The 22,160-nt window shown below is 36.5% G+C and overlaps 2 protein-coding genes across 5 annotated transcripts in view; one reads left to right on the forward strand and one right to left on the reverse strand.

Annotated features, from left to right (window-relative positions):
- Positions 1–22,160, forward strand: part of LOC126847403 (AF4/FMR2 family member 1) — a 158,906-nt gene that overhangs the window by 71,591 nt on the left and 65,155 nt on the right. The window lies entirely within an intron of this gene.
- LOC126847404 (uncharacterized) lies at positions 1,639–22,007 on the reverse strand. Of its 2 annotated transcripts, XM_050587608.1 has the most exons (8): positions 6,695–6,798; positions 4,713–4,821; positions 2,973–3,136; positions 2,666–2,837; positions 2,345–2,600; positions 2,166–2,276; positions 1,993–2,095; positions 1,643–1,931 (listed from the first exon to the last, which is right to left on the reverse strand). In XM_050587608.1, exons 3-8 carry the CDS (start codon positions 3,133–3,135, stop codon positions 1,813–1,815), a joined length of 924 nt encoding a protein of 307 aa, XP_050443565.1. In that variant the 5' UTR covers position 3,136; positions 4,713–4,821; positions 6,695–6,798; the 3' UTR covers positions 1,643–1,812. The 2 variants fall into 2 exon arrangements, with proteins under 2 accessions (XP_050443566.1, XP_050443565.1); XM_050587609.1 differs by lacking the exons at positions 4,713–4,821; positions 6,695–6,798 and adding an exon at positions 21,868–22,007 and having other exon boundaries at positions 1,639–1,931.

Raw genomic sequence — 22,160 nt, forward strand, 5'->3', positions numbered from 1 at the left:
GTTAGTCTAACCTTGTGTCTATTGAACCTTCATATTGTTGTTTAAATTAATTTTTAACATTTATATTCTACATAATATATTAAGTTGGCGATAATTAAATACGGAATTTGGTAACCAGACCATAATACAGCAAGGACCAATAAAAACCGTAACAACTTTTCAAACCGAAGATATTACATACTGGATAATTCAAAACATGTGAATATATTTGTACAGTCATAATTATTTACACTTGAAAATGGTTTAGCGGTGCCAACGCTGTCTGGCTTCGGTTGGAGAATCATCTAAACATTATGCCCTCCCCCCTTGCTCTCTCTCTTTCACACTTACCGATACCTAATTGAAATCAGACTCTCCTATGAGTAATTCGACGAATCATCACTATACTTATAGTTATGTTATGGATTATTTATGAGGACAGGCTAGATGCTTCGAACGCCATATCTATAGAATCTATTTCCTTAAAAGCTCCAAAGTAACTTGTACAGTAAATTATTATTTTCCATTAAATTGACTTCTGCGATATCTGTACTCTACTCTAAGTTTTTGTCGAAAATGAAATCGACTTATCGGTTAAAATATTTCAGTCGCGCACAGACTGTAATCAGATTTCAAAATTGTACCGCAAACAGCCAAGTAAAAAAATATTTCAATTGCTTTGAATGACGTCTTGGATTGAGAGATCCGTTTGTAATTTAATTTTCAACGCTTTGTGTACACATTAATACACCTGTTTGACTGACGTTTATATTATAACCGCTTTAGGCCTTCAATGTTTGTTGTTTACCAGTTCCAAATCTCTTTTGAACTTCTTGAGCCACAATCATGCGTTGCCGTCTGTCTAATTAAAATGGCTTGGCAGAATAAAAAATGATCCCTTAACGCTTTATTGAGAATATGACTATCTCGCAAATAATTTCATTACGTTCAATTCGAAGTTTAGATACCGTCGCGTTTGATTTAAGTTTGTTTTATCCAAGTATGAGGTGTTCATAAACAATCAATCCCAACCATCCCGTTTACAATGTTCAATAAACAATTTGAACCTAGTCCTAATAGTCAAATTCAACAACGTGTAACCAGTAAAAATATAAGTGCGTCCTTGAAGTTGTTTTTTTTAACACAACCGATCGTTAGACGATTATAATACACGCAGTCGTGAACTTAAAAACCGTTATACCACATAATGTTATCTGCCGACCTTATCATGCTCGCTCAACACTTTTGTGTTATCTTATAGCACGAGCTTTGTTTTGCGCACTTAGGTAATTTAATCTCTTCGGCTCTAATCTAATTAAAAGTCGACGGGTATTTTATTTTATATTTTCCTTTTTATCTATGCATCCATGGTTTATGCGTCTATTACTCAAAAATGTTCTAAGATTTTGTTTAGAAGTCAATTATCGACACATGCGAATGGAGAAAAGTACAATTGCTGATGACCTCCCCAAGAGAATACCGTATTGGTTTTCAGACAAACCGAGTGAAAGCCAACGCCGCTGAGCAAGAGAAATTTCAGTCGTTTTTTAAAAACGAAAATATCGCAAATAACTAATCGCGTTTTGTTAGATCATAGCCGAGCCAATGGAACCAATCAAATGACCCCCGTAGCTCGGTTAAAATTTATAAATTTATATATTTTATTATATTATATAATAACTTTAAACATAATATTATAACAACATAAGGCGTACGGTAAAAAATAATATCTTATAATAATAATAATATTAATATGAATGGCCCCTCCTGTTCGTGGTGGTGTCCTGCATCCGACGTGGGTGTGTCCACTGTGGAAACTGTACTGACTTAATTTTATTTGTTGGTTGACGCAGATTTACCCCGTGTCGGCTTGGGTTCATTAAGCACCCTGTGTGTGGCGACGCATGTTTTCAGATACCCCTGGTGGTCAGCGACTTTCTGGCGCCAGGCCTCTGAAATAAAAAATAAAAATTAGTTTATCTCGGCCGTTTTTTTGTCGTTAACTCTTCTTACCGTGTAGCTCAAGCATGGAAGGACATTCGCCACCGTATTCCTTGGGCAAGTATTTCAACGGCACGTTCTCCAGCAGAGATTCAAAATTGCGGTGCACGATGATCTGCACACATTTATACATACATATTAAAACAAATTAATATTTATGACAAATACCGTCGGTGATAACTTACCCGGTTTCGGATTTTGGCCTTTAGCAGTGGTTTGAAAAGTGCAAGCGCCACGCTCAGGATGCCTGGCGGGTTGATGATGTTAATTTGCGCCACTCGCTCAGGATACGCTCTCTATGTACGCCAAACGTTAACGGTTTAATATTATACTGTAAAGTGATTTTAAGATGTAAAAATCTTACCCAAGCGTACAGGAAAAATCGACGCAACAACCCCAACGGGTATTTGGTCAGGTGGCCCATTCGCAACGAGCTCAGGTCGACCACTAACACTAATTTGGTATGGTCGAATCCCAAACACAGATACAAGTCGGCCATACAAGTCAAGTGCATGGCCAGACCGATGGGGTTGTAGTCGGCTGCCGGCGTGTCGGGTCGGTGCATGAAGCAACCGACTTTGTAACCGCCTTCCATTTGCGGGGGCATAATGGCTAGAGTCCTGCGCAAGCACACCTATTATAAAACCATCTCGTTGGGTATACCACCTTCAATTGCACTACTCACGTGGTGTTGTAAGCTTGGATCATTTCTTTTCTAGTAAACGGATCGCGGTCGGACACCATTATTTCCGGTAGGATGGTCTTGAGACGGAAATACAGCGGTAGACTTTCTTTGACCCTATCCAATTGATTCTTATTCATGATCAGATAATTCTCCAACCACCAATCCATGTCAACTATGTGTGTAAAAAGGTTTGTTTTTTAATTAAAAAACCAAACGACGACAAGCGTCCTTGAGGCTTATAGGGTCGGGTCGAAGGTCATCGTTGAGTTGTTGTTGTTATTATAATAATATTGAATATTGTGCTCACCTCCTTCCATCTTGTCCGGCAAGTCCGGTTGTTCTTTCATCCACTCGGTCAGCTCGTGGACGTCCCGTCTGATCGACTCTTCAGTCATGCCCAACAATCGCCTGGTGACCGCCATGTCTTCGGGCAACGGGCCCTCCGGTCGTTTGTAATAGCGGTCTAACATCCTGGAAAATCAATTGACTATTAGGTGTCATGTCTAAAGAAACCCACACCCGGACCTAAACTCTCGAGCGTGTCGTGTGTTATGCTAAAAAAATACAGAAACGGTTCCTCTCCCAGCTGGTGTCGATTTCAAAACGCCCGAAGCGCATAGGGGAAATTTGAAGGGAGGTTAAGTGTGTTTAGCACCCCCCCCCCCAACCTGTTCGTTTTTTCGTGCCGTAGTATTATTGTCAGGGACCTCAGTTCTTGATCGCCCTTAGTCTTTTTCTTAGCGAAATGTGCATCACTGACAGAGACTGTTAACAATTATTAGTTCTTCCGGGAAATGCGTTATCTAACCTTCGTCAGTCGTTATCACTGCAGAATTGTTATGGAAAAAGCGGTGGCGGCGGCGGCGACCGGTCGACAAAGTCCACTTTCTCTTCGGGGGACGACCGTGGATTCGGTGTTACGAAACACACGCTTGTCGGTCAAACGAGCTGGCTCGATCTATTCGCCCCATAACCCCCCCCCCCTCCCCCTCGCGCCCTAACACCGCGACGCAATAATACCTTGCGCGTTACCTTATAACTAGTATTTGCATGTAGAAAATATAATAATATTGTATTATAATACACAAATCGAGCGTATCGCTCAACTCTTAACAAGTGGTCGACCCAGTATGCGTTATTGCATACAGAGGTGTGTTGACCCACAGTGTTGTGAATATAGCAGCTAGTCTCAGCTAGCTCGACCTCTGGTTGATCCTAATAGCGACAAACGTCGCACCTAATCTTTAAAATAGATGTCCACAACAGAACAAATATATTATTTAAAGCGATCGCAAATAAATCGCAATATTAAGTTAATTTGATCACTTATTACATTAATCTACAATTTTTCCGGGAGCTCTAAACGATAGATGTCATCTATTAAAAATATGCATTTAATTGTGCCAACTGATTTACGAATAGAAACACCGAGTAAACGCTCAAATGTTAGATTGGGACGAGAACAGGAGATTGCATTCAGACGTAAACAATGACGATGCCGGTTAACCTTTTTTAACGGTAGCCGGTAACGCTGATGGTAAAGGCTTAATGGCAAATTAAAAAAAAATACGATAATGACCGCAAACTTACTGCTACGGTTTCCGGGGGCATAATAATAATATTGTGGTTCTGGGTTGAACCGCTATAATATTATGTGGTCTTATCCTCTATATGTGTGTGTGTGTGTTTTATCTTCGGTAATGATTAATATTATGGTACGTGGTAGAAATTTCGCCGAAGGGGTTAATTATTATTAATAGTCTATCGTCTCGTGACGGAGAAGATCGTGAGTGGTTAAACCGGCACATGGTATTTATAATATCACAATAATTTGGTTAATAATTTCATATCGACTGGGCGTTGCCGAAAACGCATAGACCAAATCTGTAGAAACCACAGAGACGAAAAAACTAGCATATTAAACGAGTAATCGCGGAAACGCATGCGGTGTTTGCGCCAAAATTGTGTTAAACTACTGTTATTGCTATTGTTATTATTATTATTATTATTATTATTATAACTATTACTGTCGGTTTGTCGTACTCACTTGGCACAGCTGCTCGTGTGGTCACTGCTTGTAATATGGTCGGCTACTGATATGCTAGCGTGCAAATAGAATACTACACGGTGGCTTTGAGTTTTATTCTCATAGTTTACTGCAAAACCAAGGCGTTTTACAACCTCAAAAAACTGGATATTACAAAATATATATATATATATATATATATGTATATTCGCATTCAGTTATATTATGTACACAGTGCAGATATGTATATAGTATACATGTATTTTGTATAAAAAAAACGTGATCGGACAATGCCAAGAGGGGAAGTAGGACGGTGACGGCGACACGCGTAGGAGGGGAATACCGGATCGAGCAGATTTCTATATTGTGTATTTTATACGGCGACTAAAAAAAAAAAAAATTAATAAAATAAATAAATTAACAACCGTAGATGCAAACGCATATCGAGTTTGTGTTGTGATAATATTACACATACAAATCTTTATTGCCTAGCCTAGAAGATGAACTGTCACATTTGATATGCTCGTTTTGCTTCAGAAAACCAGTCGAGGTTCGCGTTTAAAAGGTCAGGGACCTAAATCGCGGTTTATAATATATTCTATCGCGCCATATCTCACACATTAAAAACCGTTTTCGGTAAAGGGATTGACTTTAAGTCCTCCGGGAATTAATTCATACGGGGGCAATTGCTACAAAGTTCCCTACGACAGTTGGCCGAGTACCGAGTCTAACCGGCTTATCCAAAAAGAGGAGTTTTCCCCTAGATAGACTACTCAGGGGCTAGTTTTAAAAAAGGTTTCTTTTCGGATCAAAAGCATAATATAAAGATGAAGTCGCACAGTGGGCGGTGTACTAGTTCAAACTTCAAAGCGGGTTTGTTGACATAACGCCGCCGTGTGAAAAATACTGTATTACTATATATTTGCCTGGTGGGTAGATACTATATCAGTATAATATTTACCTAGTAAAATAAATAACGGGTAGCTATCATATGGCGGTAGCGCTACCAGTTATCGACGACTTATCAAAAATACTGGATTGGACGTGTTTATACACCGTTTTACCGTTTAGTGGGGAAATACACATTGAACAAGTCTCGTCACTGCGTTATAACAGATATAATATGCTAATAAATGCTAATGTGTTAAATCAGCCAATTACGGAGAAACGTAGGATGTGGTTAATGAAACATCTAAAAGACTGTATATCAAAGCAAACGGGATGATGGTATTATAGATTGTACAGAGTATCTCATAGATACTCAAACTGGATAGAAGACCATTCCTAAATTATTATTAGCAATAACAATGATATTTTCTCTCACGTGGCGCCGTTTATTAATGATTAAGATGTTTTTTTATCAACTTATTTGTAATTCATTGAAACAGAGTTCATAAAATAATAATAATGAAACAAAAAACTTGTTTTTAAAAACGTATTACAAATAGAAATTATTGGAACTTTGACTGATCTATGCTTTTTGTTTTATCTTAGGCTGTATAATATAAACAAAGATAAACTTGTGATGAGTATTACTATCATTTATGTTATCGATACAAATAAAAAAAAATTAGACTTTGAAATAGATAAGATAAAATGTGTACATCATGACAAATTTTGAACTTTAGTAGCCAAAATCTTATAAGATTATGAGTGTAGTGCTGAATAATTATTGAATTTCCTACTAGAGGCGACCAAAAGGCTTATAAAAATAAATCAGTTATTTTGTATTATCTACTGAGTAACTTGTGAACTACGCATATTGTTCTAATTTATTGTATTCAACGCGAATTAACTAAATTATATTGGTAAATTAAATTGGCCTTGGCCGTAAATTAATGTTTTGACACGACCTTATGCTAAACAAAATATAGTATTTATTTAACTGTTAGGAGTTCTAAACTATACACAGATATGTGTACGTCCCAATCCCCTGTGAACGGAGAACCGTAAAAAAGAAAATGGCGAATAAAAACAAATTAGTTAATTAAAAAAATACATACTTTGGTGTACTGATATAACGAGCGAATCGCGGTCGTGGTAACCGGTAACTGGTAACGCGAAGGAACCGACTGATGGCGGCTGCCGCGCTTAGGATTTTCAGTGCCTAAAATGTTATTGTTAACGTACGATGACACGCGTTCGTGTATTTTTTAAACATATTCAAAACATACCTTGTAGACTGTTTGTTTTACAAAACACTCGAACAATGAACCGGTCGTCGTTCCGCGTACAACCTCCACATGTATGACGTATATAGGTAGGTATGTGTGTGAGAGAATCGCTATTGTTGTTATTCAATCGGATATGATGATAATATTATTTTCGATGTCGGTGTTGATCGAAATTGATGGAAAAATTGACCGAAAAGCGCGCTGCCAGCGTTGGCGTAAGACTGGCAAACGGTAATGACAATTTGTCGACCGACTGTATATAGTGAAAATAAAATAATATGTTGTGGCTTTAGTCATCCGTGTACGGTGGAATTAATTACTGATAATCGAATAACAATTTCCCCTTGGCCTTTCAATAGGTTCTATTCGGTATAATAAATAAACATCCATATTGTATGCAAACGTTTGACAAACAATATAACGAATCGGCCAATAGGTTCGTAAACGGTCGCGTTGCCGCCATGACGCCGCAAGTCGGTTCGGCTCGCGTGGGGTCGCCACCTTGATCGCATTTAAAGTCCTAAGATTTTTTTTTTAAAAAAATGTACAATTATTTTTTAATATCACTTTTTTCATATTTTATATTAATATTGTCGCCGTCCGTAAAAGTAGAATACCGGCGACAATCATGTAGATTGTAAATTTACAATAACCGTCGACGTCGCAGCCAAATCGAGAAAAAACCCTACACATGAATGCGTTTTTCATCTGCAAAATATATTTTTAAAATATCTTCGAATTACTTTCAAACGGCAACCGTCTATGCAACAAAAATCCAAGAAAATAGCATTTCTAGTAGTCATTTCACCCGGAAGAGGTAGAAACTTTTTCTTTACATCGCTTTTTCAGGTCTAGTCTCAGGACGTCAAATCTGAAAATTAGACTTAATTCACATCTAGTGGGGCCCAATAACAAGAACAAATTTGTAGACAAATCTTTTTTAATATAAAATATTAATAAACATAAGATTACAAATTGAATTGTGTTACCTGTTGTGATATACCTATTTTGATTTTTGTTGATATTTATTTTCTCGTCATACAGGGTGATGAATTTAACGCGGGAAGTAGTAATTTTGTAGTTATTATTATTTTATTTCAGATTACTTTTGTTAATTTTTTACAATATCATAACTTCTACAATCGACTAGTCGACATTTTAGTAGATTATACTCAACTTGAGAAATTTATGAAAGACATACTTCACCACATTTTTAAAAAAGTTCAAAAACTGTAATTACGCTAAGGATAGAGGAAAACTAAAAAAATCACATAACACGTCATAACCAAATTAATTATCAGTATGAAATGATTATATACTTATAATTAATAATTTGTATTACCTACAGCTTCGCATTGAAGCGTTTATATGAAAACATTTACATTTTATCACTTTTAATCATAATAATACTTGAACACTTCATACCAAAAAAGATGCCTGTGTAATATTTTATCGTTTTTGTGACGCATGATTACACTAGAGCCGAAGTCATTGCGACCAATGTGTGTCTCTTAAATTATTATTATTTTTAAACAGTCCAGAAAATTACTAAACTACTATAATAATGCGCGGAGAGGGGAAACGAGTCATCACATTGTCCTAGTTTACACCATTTCGTCTATTGGATATTGCTTATTCCCCCCCCCCGCTCCCACTTATGTCTAATATAATTGTCACACCTACAAAAATTCAGTGTCTCTACCGCAAGTTCTATTTATCTAGTTCATAAAATTCGTATTTGTCGTATCATTTACTTCTGTTACATGTATTCGTCACTGCTTGTACAATTATACCGAACTTAAATCTGGGAGGATTTTGAATACTTATCCGGAATTGGATCAAATTACCGGGTAAGAATATTAATTATTAATATTGCGCTGAACGTTTACGCAAGATTATAAAAAAGATCATTAAAAACACAACATATTATTATACTGAACTATTAAATTGTGCTGTACAGGAAATGTATGCAACCACTCGTTAGACGGTCTTGTACCGCACGACCAGACCCGTCGGTGCAGGGTGAGGCTTTATGACAGTTGCATTTGTTTGCTTTATTTTAATCAAAAGAAAGTCGTCTGAAATTATAAATATCAAAACTAGTTACCAGCGGAGATGACCGTGTGTGAAACATAGAGAGAATAATATAATTTTTATTAAACGTTACACAACGAAGCGGGAAAGTTGTTACCGCCGTTAAAAATCGAATAGTATTATGTATTATTTCCTAATTAATTGAATAATTAAAAACACTAGAACTCTGATGACAAATCGTTTGTAAATTATAAATTTCTTCACTTACAGAGTTTCAGGGCAATGTTTAGTCTTAGCTCCAAGATAATTTCCTTCTAATATAACTAGGTAGCTGTCGGCAACGTTTCGCTAAATTCTTATTTAAAATTATATTACATTGTATATTAACTAGTACAAAAATAAGGATCCTTAATTGTTAACAACATTTTTTAATCTGTCTTTCATGAGTGCTTTTGATTTTTTAATCGAATTGTTTTGAGCGCTGTTGTAGGTACACACATTAACTGTGAATCGAGCCAGTTAGTAATATATTTACATTGAATAATTAACAAATAAAAAACGATATGCAACTCGGATAGGTCGACCTCCGAGAAAATAATTGAATCCCAATTCCCAGAACTGCTAAATGCATAATATTTATTTAAATATCATTTGGTGTCATTGAATTAGAACGACTTCCATTTACATTTCAATATGAACCGTTCAGTTTGGCGATGAATGTAAACCATTTAACGTTTGCCACTTAAACCGACCGTTACTTTCATCTGAACAAAAGACAATGCGTTGGATATGCAAAATAATTGCATGTTTTATAAGTCAGAATATGAAGGGAAACCGGAGACTTATTGGTAAAAACTTATGACTTATTGAATATAAAAATGTGGAGGACGAGTGGCTGAGTGAATAGAGTGGCAGTGTCAATAAAAGACATCCGCAATAATAATGTGTACAAGTGCTAGGAATCAAAAATAACTAAGTGTTTTTTTTTTACAGTAGTTTTAGATAAATGAAAAAAAAAATGTGATCGAGTACTAACTAAAAAATAATTACTTTTTTATCGCTCCTATATAAAACATACTATTAGATGCTAGTTGTTTTCCGAGAACAATAATAAATAATTACAGCACGATAAAAACAAACGATCGCGTCATTATTAGGTATTTTCCTTGCTTAGAAAATAGTATAGAAATTAGTAACTCGTGTTAAAGCCAAAGGATTTAAAACCGTGTTTTACAGGGTAGGTTACCGACCTAAACAAATTTGAGGTTGCTAAAATTAATCCCGAGAGAGAACCACCCGAGCCCCCCCCCCCACCTCTTCAAGACTGTATAGTGTACCAAGCTTTTAATCAGACTGTTTAATTAACCATCGACCAGTGTGGGTTTTCATCCCTGCCGGTTAGATTGTTAACGGAGGATAAGTTTTCTCTGTTATAAATTCGCCGGACATCAATGGCGACAGTGTCGTTATACTATATAGAGCCCAACGTGAGACGATAATTATTTATACTTTTGACCTATATAGGAAATTGCCTATTCTTTTACTGTATAATTTATAATAATATTCGACTGTTTAGCAGCTATTTTCACGCGACGACGAATTTCCATCATAAATATTCAAATTTCAAACCAATCGGTGTTCATCGCACCAATAGGCTATGGTTTATTATTCATAAGTCACTGACCTCGTCGGTGCTGTACAAAATATGAGTTACCCACGCTTATTCGTATCGTTAACCCTTCAGGATGGTGACAAGCTCGGTGATAGTTGTTTTTTCAAGTGTAAACACTTGAGGGTGTGAAACTGTCTTTAACACTGATGCTGGGCAAGCAGCAATTATTATCGACTTAACCTTTGTCTTTTTTTTTCCTCCGGCGTATTTATTATCATACTGAACCGAAAATAGATTTTCCATGTCAACCGTTTGGCGCTTATTGTTCGCGTTACATGATGGGTTGAAGGCGAACTCACCCAAAAATTCTCATGCATACTAGAGTGAAAGAACCATTATGTTTGTGTTTTTTTCGTTTGGATCAATTTTGAAGTTTCAAACCGAAAATTTGAACGATTTCAGTTTCCAAGGGTAGCTGCAGTTAAATTCCGAACTCAAAAGCGCTAAACGGGTTCGTGATCGATATAACGGCTGTGGATGAGAGCTGAATCTCTTTGTTATAAACTGGCATGCAACAAGTATGGCCTTAATGTAGCAGTGATAGATCTGTATAAATATATGAAGTGGATTATACTTTGATGTTTTTTGTTTATTGGCTGAAACCAAATTAGTATTATATCAAAGCCCGAGAAGATCAAAGAAAACAAACTGATAGATTGTATGAAGTCGGCCGTTAAACGAACCCGCTTAACCGTCGCTAAAACGTAAAAGGTGCACCTCGTGGTGATTACTGATTACTCACGGCTTTTGATTATATTAGAATCTCTGTGTAGTGCAGATTAGTTCGATCTGATGTTTGCCACTGAAGATGAAATGTAGCCGGGGTACTCGTGCATGGACAAGGTTTATTAATTTTTGTCTTTTAACATCCCACGGGGTAATGTATGGTTGTGTTTATCGTTCGGTGGGTTAATACCTATTACAGAATATCCTCATAGTCCTAATTGCTCGTGTAAACGGGTCGGATAAGCGGATAATGCTATAAGAAAACGACCCTTTGTACACGATGAGCACACACAAATTTGCCTGGAGAACTGTCTGCTCGCTTGTGTTATAGATTTTCGTTAGCAAGTGCAATATTCCAAAGTCAACTGTCGCCCGAGTCTCAGTCCTATGCGATTGCGGTTTCCGCCATTCGAACAACAACAATATAATAAATGTATACCTAGCTTGAGGATGTAGGGGAACCAGGCCTAAATCCTAATCGTGTCTACTATAAGTAATTGAATTAAAACCCGTTTGCCTTGTTCCAAAAGACTACGTGCTTACCTATTAGCCGTTTACAGTGTGTTATTAATAATATATTGTTTTGCATATCGCAGTATTATATTATATGATTTAATCGGATGATTGATGAGCTCCTCGCAAAATCTTGTAATAATTATTAATCATACAACTTGACACAACCGATTTTCTCGGCTGCAACTTGAAACTTTCTCCGGTTAAGCAACTAACTACGGATAACCCGATCCGGAGCAAAACAAGATGTTATTATAATGACCGGCATTAGAGCCTTTTTTTACACCTTGTTGCTACAACAGTTAGCTGTTTCCAAACGGTGTTTTAGTAGAACGACTTCTACCTAATCGATAAAGTCTAATCAAAATAAAAGCGTTTTTAGCTATAATAGTTTAACTTAGGGTTTGATGTAAAATTCCGAGCGTATAATATACATAAGAGCTTATATAATCAGAGAGTGGCCAACTGGTCTTATCACCACTTCACCCCAGTCATTTTTGTTAAATTTACATTTGGCTCAATGTAAAAAAAAAAACTTTAATAAAAATGGCGATCTCCATACATACACTGTACTCAACAATTCAGAGCACATTAGCCGGGTTGGCCGCTCTCTTAATATTATGTTGAAAACGGCTTTTTTATGTAAAAAAAATGTTGGTTAAAATATTGTAAAAATGTAACATTGAAATTTTTTATTTACAAAAATTCAGAATTAAATGAAATTCGGTTTACAATATAAATTAAGTAAATAGGTCAACAAATTCTTATCTTTTTACAGAATTTAAATTGGACTGACCAAAGTTTCACAATATTATCAGAGAAAAAGCATTTCTTTTACGACCAAAATTACTTTAACTCGTAGACAACAATATATAAGTTCAAAATAATATATTGAAGCTTGTATAAATTAACTTGAAAATAAATTGATTAAGACCAATTTTTTTTAAGTATTGCCCGTAAAAAACTGCTTAAAAACCACCCGCTTTCAATTATCTTAAGCATTACTATTTGATGCATCTGTAGAAAGATCATTCGAGTTATCAAATTGTATTTAATATTACAGTATTCATCAAATATAATAATAGGTAGGATAGTCCACTATGTAGAATCTTAAATCATAACCATACAATAATAAACGGTCTACGAGTCTATATAGTAAGCTTTGTTTCGTCTCTGCATCCTCCTTATCTTATTTTATCCTATTAGAATTTCGTTCTGGCTAAACGCACGGTGCTGCAAAATCGCATTATGTTTTTATTACTATTAAGATAATAATTATTATTGTGGACGAACTGTAAATGTATGCCAATACGGCGCGACCGTACGGCAATTTCAACGCACCGGTGAAATTTTTGTCGGTTACGCCTGTAAAAGGTGTATATTATATTATGTGATTAACAAGAGGAAATGTCACGAATCCGAGTGAAAGGCGGTGTAGTGGATCTCCACCGGAGTCGCCATAACTCGTCTCTGCCAAATAGAAAGCCACCGTAGGATTTTGCATCATTTCTTCTATAAATAGGACGTATTGTGTCTAGAACGACGGTGTACTTAGTACGTGTACACGACAACAGTAATAATATTATTGCACGTGATGTACGTGGATTTTTTTTTCACAATCCGAGTAATAACACACCGGACGTGGGTAATTTATTGATGACTTTCTTCGCGAAAACCACTTAAGAAACCGTTTTCGACTTCTACACAGCCCAACGCCAGTGCCAGACGAAAACCACCGTCCGAAAACATTATCACTCGGCTGTGGTTTCTGACCGGTTACACTATTGGGTTGGTCGACAAAATGTATCTCTGCTATAGCCATTGTAGTCGTTGCGTTAGTTTTCTCTCAAGTCTTAAACGATTATTATTATTTGCCGCTTTGGAAGTTTAGCCGAGTGTCGAAAAATAAAAAACGCCATTGTCTGATTGTTTTCAGTTTGTAAGAAAAAAAATGTCTATATATCCGGTAATGGAACAATTTGAAAGTTCCTCAAACGCCAACCAAAGACATGGAGACGTTTTCGCGGATACTTTCCTAAACATAATATTATATTAAAACGCAATCAAAATTATTTACAACTCTTATTATGTCTACTATAATGACTGTAGTCATCAGCTTTCGATTCCGAAGGCTTTTCGCTGAAATTTTTGTCGGTTATCCGACGACGAAAGGCATACCTACTTAACATATTATTTTTTATTTAAACATTCCAGCCGAAGACGTTTATCGTTTGCCAGTACTTATTGAATTGTTCGAATTATTATTGAAGAAAAATAGGGCAAAGCGTCCGAAAACAATAAAACGACCGTCGCGCAGTGTCTTAACGCCGGAAAAATAAAAAAAAAATACTATTAATCATATTATTAAAAATAACAAGATGCGCGCATTGATTTGTTTTTGTATAAATAAAACGTTAACATATTGACGGCGACCGAGAATATAGGTATAGGTCATAATAATGATAATGAACATCCAAAAGAGAAAGTGTGTAATACGCGCTTTTTACTCGCTAACGATCGCCCGACTTGAAGTAAATTTAAAGGGGGAAAAAAACCTTAAAATTTCTGACATTTTGTCAAGTGACATACGGATATAATAACAGGTCGTGGTGTAACGTGATTTACACTAAGTAAATTTCTATACCTATCTAACACCTATGGTAGCTTCAATAATAAAACTCTGGCATTGCTCTGTATGGTGTTGTAAGCCACCGTCAATAATTAATTAAAAAAAGTAAAGCGTAGCAACAAAGCAAAGTAATTATTACAATAAACGCTAAACGATTACACAATGAAACGATTTGTTTCCAAACGGAGGAAAACGGCTGATTTGTAATTTGTTTTGAAAATAGTTTACTTTTTCACCGCATGCTCGCTTAGGCAACGAAAAACAAAATAAGAATAATAATTATAATAATAAGCCATTAGGCGGCGGCTCCGTGTTTATATTACCGGAAGGCAATCGGTTTTTGTTTAACGCGTTCTTCGTGTATTTTAATTTTATTATACTTCAACTCTCTCGCTAAGGTCAACCCGGAATTTTACCGAGTAAATTAAAAAGCGTTAGGCGTTTAACATTTTAATCAAATTTAATTGTTCATAAAAGTGCTCTTTCTTTGACATCGGGGCTTGTAATTTAATTGTTCTGTTCTCGTTGATGCTATCCATCTCAATTCTCAGCCAACTGTGGATAACACCTACAAACACAAACATAACAACAGGAGGCTAACGTTGATTGGGGGACGAGCACAGACTATATAAAAACAGTAAGTTCACTTGGCCGAAAACAAAAGAAATATTTAAAAAAATACTGATTAGAGAGTCGCAAAGATATCAGTGTAGCCGCATGAATTAGTATAAATTATTGTGCAGACATCTTACAATTGTATTGTACAAAATCTTTATAAATCGTAAGATTTAAATGATAACTGACTATATTATCACTGCTTAGATAATTTATTTTTATCTAATCTGTGATATTATTATGGAATTTTATGCTTGTATCCATGCGGTCACACTGATTTCATTTTGGGTCGTGGTTTTTGATTACATGCCGAGTGAGCTATCTGTTTTTATAAAGTCCGTGACCTGCGGTACTGTCGTCTGTCGCGACTCGAGCGATACCATTGATTAGAAAAAAATGTGCGGTACAGTTGAAGAGGATTGGTTATTTTGTGTACTTATGTTCTTTCGGTCGGGGGATGCGACAACTGAGAGAAAATCAAGATGTCTGGTTGTTGTGTGTGCGTTCATATTGTACTATGCAGATGACGCAATAATAGGAATGCGATAGTCGAAACGGAATTAGAACGGCAAGCGACGAAAGAAGAGACCGGCGGCGGCACTGCAGACAGTGGTAAAACGCAATCGGAAAGGTCTTGTTCATTTTTTTTGTGTACACTATTCGTCTCATTGGGACGTGCAAGACGTCGTACGAGTACCGTGGAAAAACAAGGAATTTTATATAGTAACCGTTTTATTCATGCGAATTGGCTGGCCGATGAAAACGTTATCATCACAACTCCTATCGTCGAATGACCCACTTTGCATGCACATCCAACCATTGTAAACCCGCTGCCATAACCGTCCGTTTAGATCAGGCGTAGATACAAAAAAGGAAGGGGGGGGGGCATAAATATAACAGCGATGTCTCCTCCTTAATAGCGAGTTGTGAATTTATGCAAGGTACAACAAAAAAATAGTTCCAGACACGCGTTACTTAAAAATTATGTCAATAGCAGCCAACGATTTACAATGTAATATTTAAGTATATTCTAAAAGTTAAGGTTCGAATAGTTGTATAGTGAAATACCGATAAGTAAATTTGTTCTGATAAAAATACAATAACTCTTATGTAAATAATACTTATTTTTAAATTATATTTATTTTTGCACCGAAAAGTCTGTACATCATGTTGTGTAACGCAGAGTGCAGGATTCGAAATTTGTATTTAAACACCCAAGTCCATTCAACGTGCCATGAAGTTAACTCGACTCCAGAATATTTAACATACTATTTATAAAATATAACTGGTTCGGATATACAAAACACTTTTGATTAAACTAAAAATACTTTGTGTGTTATTATGACTTATGAGAGTTTTTTGACATTATACATTAATACATTATAAAAATGTTCCATATTTATTTCCTCCTAAGTCCTCGACAGTTCTCGGTCAATCTAACACTGGCCTTGGTGGACTATTCGTTAATATAATTATAATTTTCGCATGTCGTTCTTACGCGGGTTTTCTCCGACTAAATTTCCCGTAAGGTTTAAAGTGCACTCGTTTTGCAGTAGACACCACGGCCGTTTTTCACTCCCTTTCCCCTTGTGTCTCGGCGCTCTTGCGTTAAAACCTTTAGTCTATCGAGGCCAGCGCCGCACGACACTGGTATACATAACTTTCTTTTTTTCCCAGAACGCGTTAATTGAAAATCAATACTCACTTGGATTGTTGTCGATGACTCGAGACGAAATAGCGTGCCGTCGGTTATCCTCGACAACCGTCATAACCGTGGCTAATAAAACTTTGTAACCGTAGAACTTCCCTTCCGCATAGTTAGCGTAGCTTTGCATAGACATACGAATAATTATTCGAAAAAGATTGTCCAAAAAAACGAAAACGCCTATTCATTCATATCGGGGTTTCCATACGGCGGAAGTGCATGCATAACAATATGTGTATTGTTTTTTTTTCTACTGCAACAGACTCTCTTATGCAACGCCCTCGCCGAAGTAACATCATTATAATAATATATATTATATTATACTTTCCATATCTCGCGGCTTATCATGCGGCCGCCCACCACGAACAAACATTGGTTATATTATATTATTATTTCCTGCGTAAAGCGTTTCCCCGCACGGGCGGCTGTCATCTGCGAGAGCAGACGTGGGGAGGTTGGTGCGGGGCAACCATACTGTTGTGTGTGTGTGTGTGTGTTTTTACCGCAACGGTAAAAAAATATAAAAGGTTATTTGACAAGTTCACGGTCGTCCTTGTCTGTTGGCGGCTGAGCTCTAATAACTGGTTCAACGAACTTCGGGTAATCTATGAAGACCCGCCGGTGTTTTGGTCACCACTGGGCGCCCTAAATACCCTCTCCTTATCCCCCTCCCCCACCGCCGGTCGTGTTTTCTTTGCGCCGACATTGACCCGTCCACTGTGTACGTACACACCTGTATTATACCTATATGTATGTACTCTCCGAAGTTATTGTTAAGTACAAAATATAATAATACACGTGAAACGTTGTGCCCTTCGGTAATAATGTTTCATTTTGTTTCTTTTTTCGGGGTCATCATCTCTTCCAAGACTAATCGGCCGAACTCGGTCTAAGACCGTGCCGAGCGCAACACTATGGTCAATGAGTCGTTTTATTATATAAACCTTCACTACTTTTTTTTTTTTTTTTTTATCACCTTTTTGTGGTCGTGTTTATAACTACCAGAAAACAGAGCACCAGCTCACATATACTATAATAATATTATTATATATTATACTTTATACCGTCGTGTTCACTTCGACCGGGCGGTCACCAAAATTGATGTACATTAAAGTATTAAACCGAACATTACCGTTGAAATCATAAAAAATTATTTATCATCAGCTCAAAAAACATAACGAAATACATGTTTTTACGACTTACATACATCTGTGGACGACGGTATAGAGAAACAAATAAGCATACTGGCCAATTTTTTTTTTTATACAAAATGAAGGACGTTTATTAGAGGGAAAATGTATTACTTCGTTGTTTATTAATGTGTAATTTACTAAAAGTGATAGTATCGTTTTCATCCGATAGACCAAAAATATTAATAAAAAAAAAAAACAAAGGATTCATCTCATTTATGCTTAATATTCCAACTCGCCTCTTCTATATTGTGTTCAAACGCCATTATAATATATTATAATTTTTTTTTTTGTTGTTATCAAATCGCAACCATAACAATCTCTGTGAATAATATGTGCTGTGCGCTGTTTTAATGAGGTCGGCCGATAGACTATATTTTACTATAAAATTGTATTATTATGGTTTTTTCACTTTGATAACAAAACACTACCGCGTGTATTGGTTTTGGCTTTATTACTATCTAAATATAATAAGTAATAACAGTTTATAAAACGCGTTTAATAATTAAAACGATATCGCGCCACACAGACACGCCATGTATAGTAAAGTTCAATGCACACATTGAAATACGGATACGCTCTGGTTTAGAGATAACCAGCTTGATTAGAATATAATATAAATATTGACTGATTTTGTGAACTTGCATTGCGCAGCGATGAAGCTATTGTAAAGTAAATAACACGAAGAGAGCGACAAACCAACAGTTTAATCTCGAACTCTTCAAAGTGGTTGATGAATTTCTTCAAGTTAAATCGACGCTTTATTAAAAAATAACTCTCAATCTAGAATTATGATGACGTATTAGTTTTTAATAACTGCAGATTGAGCGATATTATATATTAATATTATGTTACATTATGTTTGTTGCTAAACAATATCGCTTTTTGCGATCACGACGCAATTAGGACAAAGGACTAAAAAATACTATTTTACTCATATAATAAACGTAGGTATTATGAAACATAATAATCGTTATTTGTTTATACTTTTCATTTGTACGTTATTTAGCGATTTAATTTATCTCTATTCGCCAATCATCGCTGCCTCGGTGTTATTTTTTACTAATAAAACTATATGATTTGTTTGTTTCAGGTAAGTTCACTTTTCAACATTTTGTCGATTCAAAACGCGTACGAACAGCCCAGACGGTATGTAAACATGTTTAGGTCTACTACCGTTTAAATTATCAATTTAAATTCTATATGCACTCCTTGACGACGAATGGAAATTTAACGCGCGGTCGCTTTGGTTGTTAAACTCGCTCAAAATCCGACGTGGACAATACTGAATCTGCTCGAAAAAGACTTTATACAATACAATTTGGTTCAATGAGCCAACCAATCGCTCTCTCATTTAGTTAAACATGTGACCATTTCTCCTAAAAATCTTCACTACATATGTGTTATTGATATGATATAATATAGTTAATCTTTTGTATTTATTATTCATTTTTAACCTAACCCAATCGTATCGCTGTGCAAGAACACATTATGTTATGATACCTATTACTAAATAATTATAACAATATATTGACCTTATTTTTGTAATAACAATCAAAGCGTGATAATTGAGAATTAGATGGAAAATCGTATGGGTTAGGTACACTTTTCCAGTACGTGGGGCCAACGGAAGAATTATAGTAGGAAATTCCGATACCGTTCGGGTCACACGAGACGTCGTCGATTAAACGGCATTAACGAAAGATAACAGTAAAGTAAAAATATTTCTAATACTGTGTTTGTGCGGCCGTCCTTGGGCTGGACGTGTTGTAGGTCGTTGGGTGCGGCCAGCGCGTCTTTGGTATCCGGGGCAGACACCTCTGGCAACGTCTCGAGAAATTTACATACGCAATGTTCCAGTATAGCGTGCAGTTCTATTTGCCGAATTCTAGCAAGGCCGAGCTCCCCCCCCCCACCCTTCCCAACTCCCGAGGCTCTCGTCTGCGACGAGGATCGCTTTCACTTCTTCTAATCGTCATATAAATTATGTTTCATCTTTTTTAATTCACCATCAAGCACATCTCGTGGCGTTTAGCTGAAATATTAGCCTCTCGTTAGCCTTTGTCTAACGCTAGTTAGCCCAGCTTTGGCAAAGTTTGGAGATGGTAAACATTGAATCGCGTTTACAAAACGGCGACGAAAATCCCACTCGACCGATATCGTCTTGTTACTAATACAGCCGTTTCAGGTGGATCTGTCGCGATTATATCTCCACTAACCGATTTGGCCGATGGCGTTTGTTTTGCTGATGGTTTTTTTTTTTTTTTCATTTTAATCGCGTGGCATCGCCGGATTAGAGTAAAGTATCCTCAAATCGATTTGTTAAGAACGGCTCACTGTCAATAGCTGGGCTAGAAGGCGTGACCGCCGCGATGCCGAGGTCTGGTTACGTCGTCGGTCGAGTTTACTTTTTTTAAATTTTCATTTGAGGTCAGTAGGATAAAATAAATTCGTACTCGAAATGTGCGCCCACTGTCTGATGGCTTGTATTCTTTATTAAGAAATACATTATTACTGTTCGCACGGGAAAACACGATACACTATTAAATGTTTGGCCGGTTCCGTAAAGTTAATAATTATTATTCTAATAGGAGTGTGCACTGTAATCAGACTACACATGTTTTCTTTTGTAGTCACCAGAACACGGAATATCTATAAGAAGCGCCGAGGTACTGATAATGTCCCACAGGCAGACCAAAATATTTAATACTATAAGGACTAACGAATGAAAAAAAAAATTGATGACGATAGGCTCGGTTGACGTACTAGAAATTTCAACAAGGACTAAACTGCGAAGCTATATTTTGTTGGTTGTGACTTATTATATTTTCTAAACGGTACAATTTAACATTGATTGTGGCGTCAACGTTATAACTTATAAATAATATCCATGACTCATACTCGTTATAATATATAACCTACTATTGTAAGCATTTAAATTTGTACGATGTTTTCCTATATTATAAGCGCCCAAGTCATAATTAAATCCCATTACTGATTATTTGTCAGGTTCGTGGCTTAAGGCGGTCTTCAGCCGTGATCTTAACGATGTGAATAAACGAATAAAAAAAATTACACTTATATTAATATAGATACAAAAACAAAATTATTTATCATCTACGAGTTATTTACAACTCAATTTCTACAAGATCGTCGAATAAGTGTTCTTGGGTTTTGGATTTGGGAGAGGAAGACCTTGTCAAAGCTAACCCTATTCACTGTCTCCCCGATAAATGTCGACACTTAAGTATAACCTTCGACGTTACATCTCTCAGCGTTTTCGCACTATAATGAATGATACATTATTATCATGGCCTCAACACCGGACGAGGACGCACCAATAATGGATCTCGATTAAAAGCTGCCCCCTCTTCTTCTTCCGGAACTCGGGCGCCGCCGGCCTTGATGCATTTAAACCATTGTACGCATAATCTGTGATACTCCGGCAAAAAAAAAACGCAGTCATCGCAGCAGTGACGTAATTTTGCTAAAAAGAATGGAATGGGTAAGCTTAAATACCGCAAATATTAAAAAGCCCCTTCCAACGTAAAATGTCCTAAAACAAATGACTATAGCTCGACTCGTAGTAAAAAAAAAAAACATTGTGTATAAATCATCCTGATAGTAAGTTGTCACTGTAAAAGTAGGTAGGTACCGCGCGCCTTTTTGGAAAAATGAAAATGTCTAATTATTTGTTACGAGATGAAAAACACGGTGATTTTTGAAACAATACTCGCATACCTACGTTTCTTAAAAATAATTGTCATTGTCGACGTTATGATGTGCCTGACCGCTCCCTAAAGAGATATTCTAACCTTTCGTACGACCTAAAGGCGCCCACACGATAAACGGTCCGTCGTTTGCGCGGTCCACGCTATAAAATGCGATATTTTAAAATAATATACACGGTGTACTTACGGTACTATTGTCTTCCGCTGTGCAACGTGGCTATAGGTACACGTTATATGTATGTGAGCAAATGGCCCAAGCACTTATGGTCGCGTGCGTTGGCCGGTATACACGTTTATACCATCGGAAACGTTGATATCAGCTGAGCTGACTGCGTTATCTGCGCTGACCGTGTGCCGTCGTAATGAGCAATAGATTAAAATATAATACATTACGAGGCTACCGCGGTCGAGATGTACACACTCGAGTCCGGCTTGCTGCGAATATAATATGATGATGCTGTGATCAATAATATTATTATC

Source organism: Adelges cooleyi, unplaced genomic scaffold (assembly GCF_023614345.1).
Source record: "Adelges cooleyi isolate 19-005CV unplaced genomic scaffold, UGA_ACOO_1.1 ACOO_flye_CR_arks_rails_tigmint_CR_PRNA_108, whole genome shotgun sequence".
Classification (NCBI taxonomy): Eukaryota; Metazoa; Arthropoda; class Insecta; order Hemiptera; family Adelgidae; genus Adelges; species Adelges cooleyi.